This window comes from Bison bison, unplaced genomic scaffold (genome assembly GCF_000754665.1).
Source record: "Bison bison bison isolate TAMUID 2011002044 unplaced genomic scaffold, Bison_UMD1.0 scf7180017864384, whole genome shotgun sequence".
Classification (NCBI taxonomy): domain Eukaryota; kingdom Metazoa; phylum Chordata; class Mammalia; order Artiodactyla; family Bovidae; genus Bison; species Bison bison.
In genome coordinates, this window is record NW_011494956.1 from 13,365,035 (window position 1) to 13,366,472 (window position 1,438).

General features: G+C 53.4%; 1 protein-coding gene across 1 annotated transcript in view; it reads right to left on the bottom strand.

Annotated features, from left to right (window-relative positions):
• Positions 1-918: 918 nt before the first annotated feature.
• Positions 919-1,438, bottom strand: part of SOX14 (SRY (sex determining region Y)-box 14) — an 829-nt gene continuing 309 nt past the window's right edge. Inside the window, exon 2 of the mRNA XM_010858242.1 lies at positions 919-1,438. This exon is cut by the window's right edge and continues 2 nt beyond it. Coding sequence (XP_010856544.1) covers positions 919-1,438 — 520 coding nt within the window.

Sequence of the window (1,438 nt, forward strand, 5' to 3'; positions counted from 1 at the left end):
GCCAGCTGCCAGCGCCACTGCTGGAGTCGCTCTGTGTACACTCTGCCTCCTAGCCACCCAGCTCCCCAGACCTTGCCTCTCCACTTCAGATTTTATGCACATCAAAGATTACTTTTTTGCAATGACAGATTGTCTTTATTCAAAACATCTTTGTTCAACAAATGAACAGAGTAAGGAGGTGAAATCCTTCTAGGTACATTTCCAAGACATTGTCAAAACATTTATGACCATTGAAGATGTTTTTATTTTTTTTTAATTTTTGTTCACTTTCTACTTCCTGACTTTATAACCTGACATTCTGTCTAAAAGTAAACTTAGGTCTCTAGGAGCACTGCTTTATACAAAGTAAATGACCATGTGGGTCCTTTTGTTTTACCTTTTAAAGAAGCAAACACTGTCATAGCATGATTTTGAATAGAAATGTTTTCCTTTCTGTGGTTTTAAACTTTTAAGCCTTTCCCCCCACACATGAAGAGCAAATGGCACCTAGTTGTGTCTGATGGCAAAACACAAGAGACAGCTATTTCTTCAGGGTGCAAAAGAAAAAAAATATGCATATTCTAGATATAATACCAGGATCTGGGAGTTCTGGAGTCCAAAGCCCATCAGAGTAAAGAGAAGGGGACATAAATAAAGCAAAACTGCCTACTTTTTTTTGTCCAAAGAGGGCACAGTCGGAGGTTCGTTTTGGGACTTTCGCGGTAGGGGCAGCTGTATAGCTGTCATAACCGTTCACAAGTTTCTGGCACCTGTCTGCGCCTTGGGTCCGGCGGGACGCCCCTACCATTCCCGTGCAAGAGAGAGAGGCAGAGTCTGGGGTAGGGTAGGGGGCATCTGCAGGCCCCGGCTAGGCGCAGAGAACAGGGTGCAGACCCCGCTTCCAGGCCGCCCTCCAGGTCTGGCAGGCCGGGATGGGGGTTACATGGCCGTGGCGTGGGCTGACGAATAGGGGTCTATGCCAGTCTTGGTCATGCCCGGGAAGAGGATGTAGGCGACGGGGGGCTGCAGGGTGGAGGCAGACCAGGCGGTACAGTTACAGGGCACCACGTAGCCCGGATTGGTGGGGGACGGGTGCGTGTGCGTGTGCTGGCTGGGGGAGCTGAGGCTGCCGAAAGCGCCGTTCTGGTAGCCCAGGGTGGACGCGTAGGGCAGCGCGCCGGTGGCCAAGGTGTGGGGCACTTCACCCATCTTCTGGATGGCGCTCGAGCTAAACTGCGCGGGGTCCAGCAGGGAGTAGGGCGCCGAGGCGGGCGGCAAGAAGGCCCGGGCTTTCTCGGGCGCGCTCAGGAGGCCGTCGGAGGCCCCCACGGGCAGGCCGGCCGCCTTGAGCGGGTCCGTGTCGCCCAGGTAGGGCAGGGGGAAGACATACCTGTCCTTCTTCAGCAGGTTCTTGGGCTTGCGCCGCGGCCGGTACTTGTAGTCAGGGTGCTCCTTCATG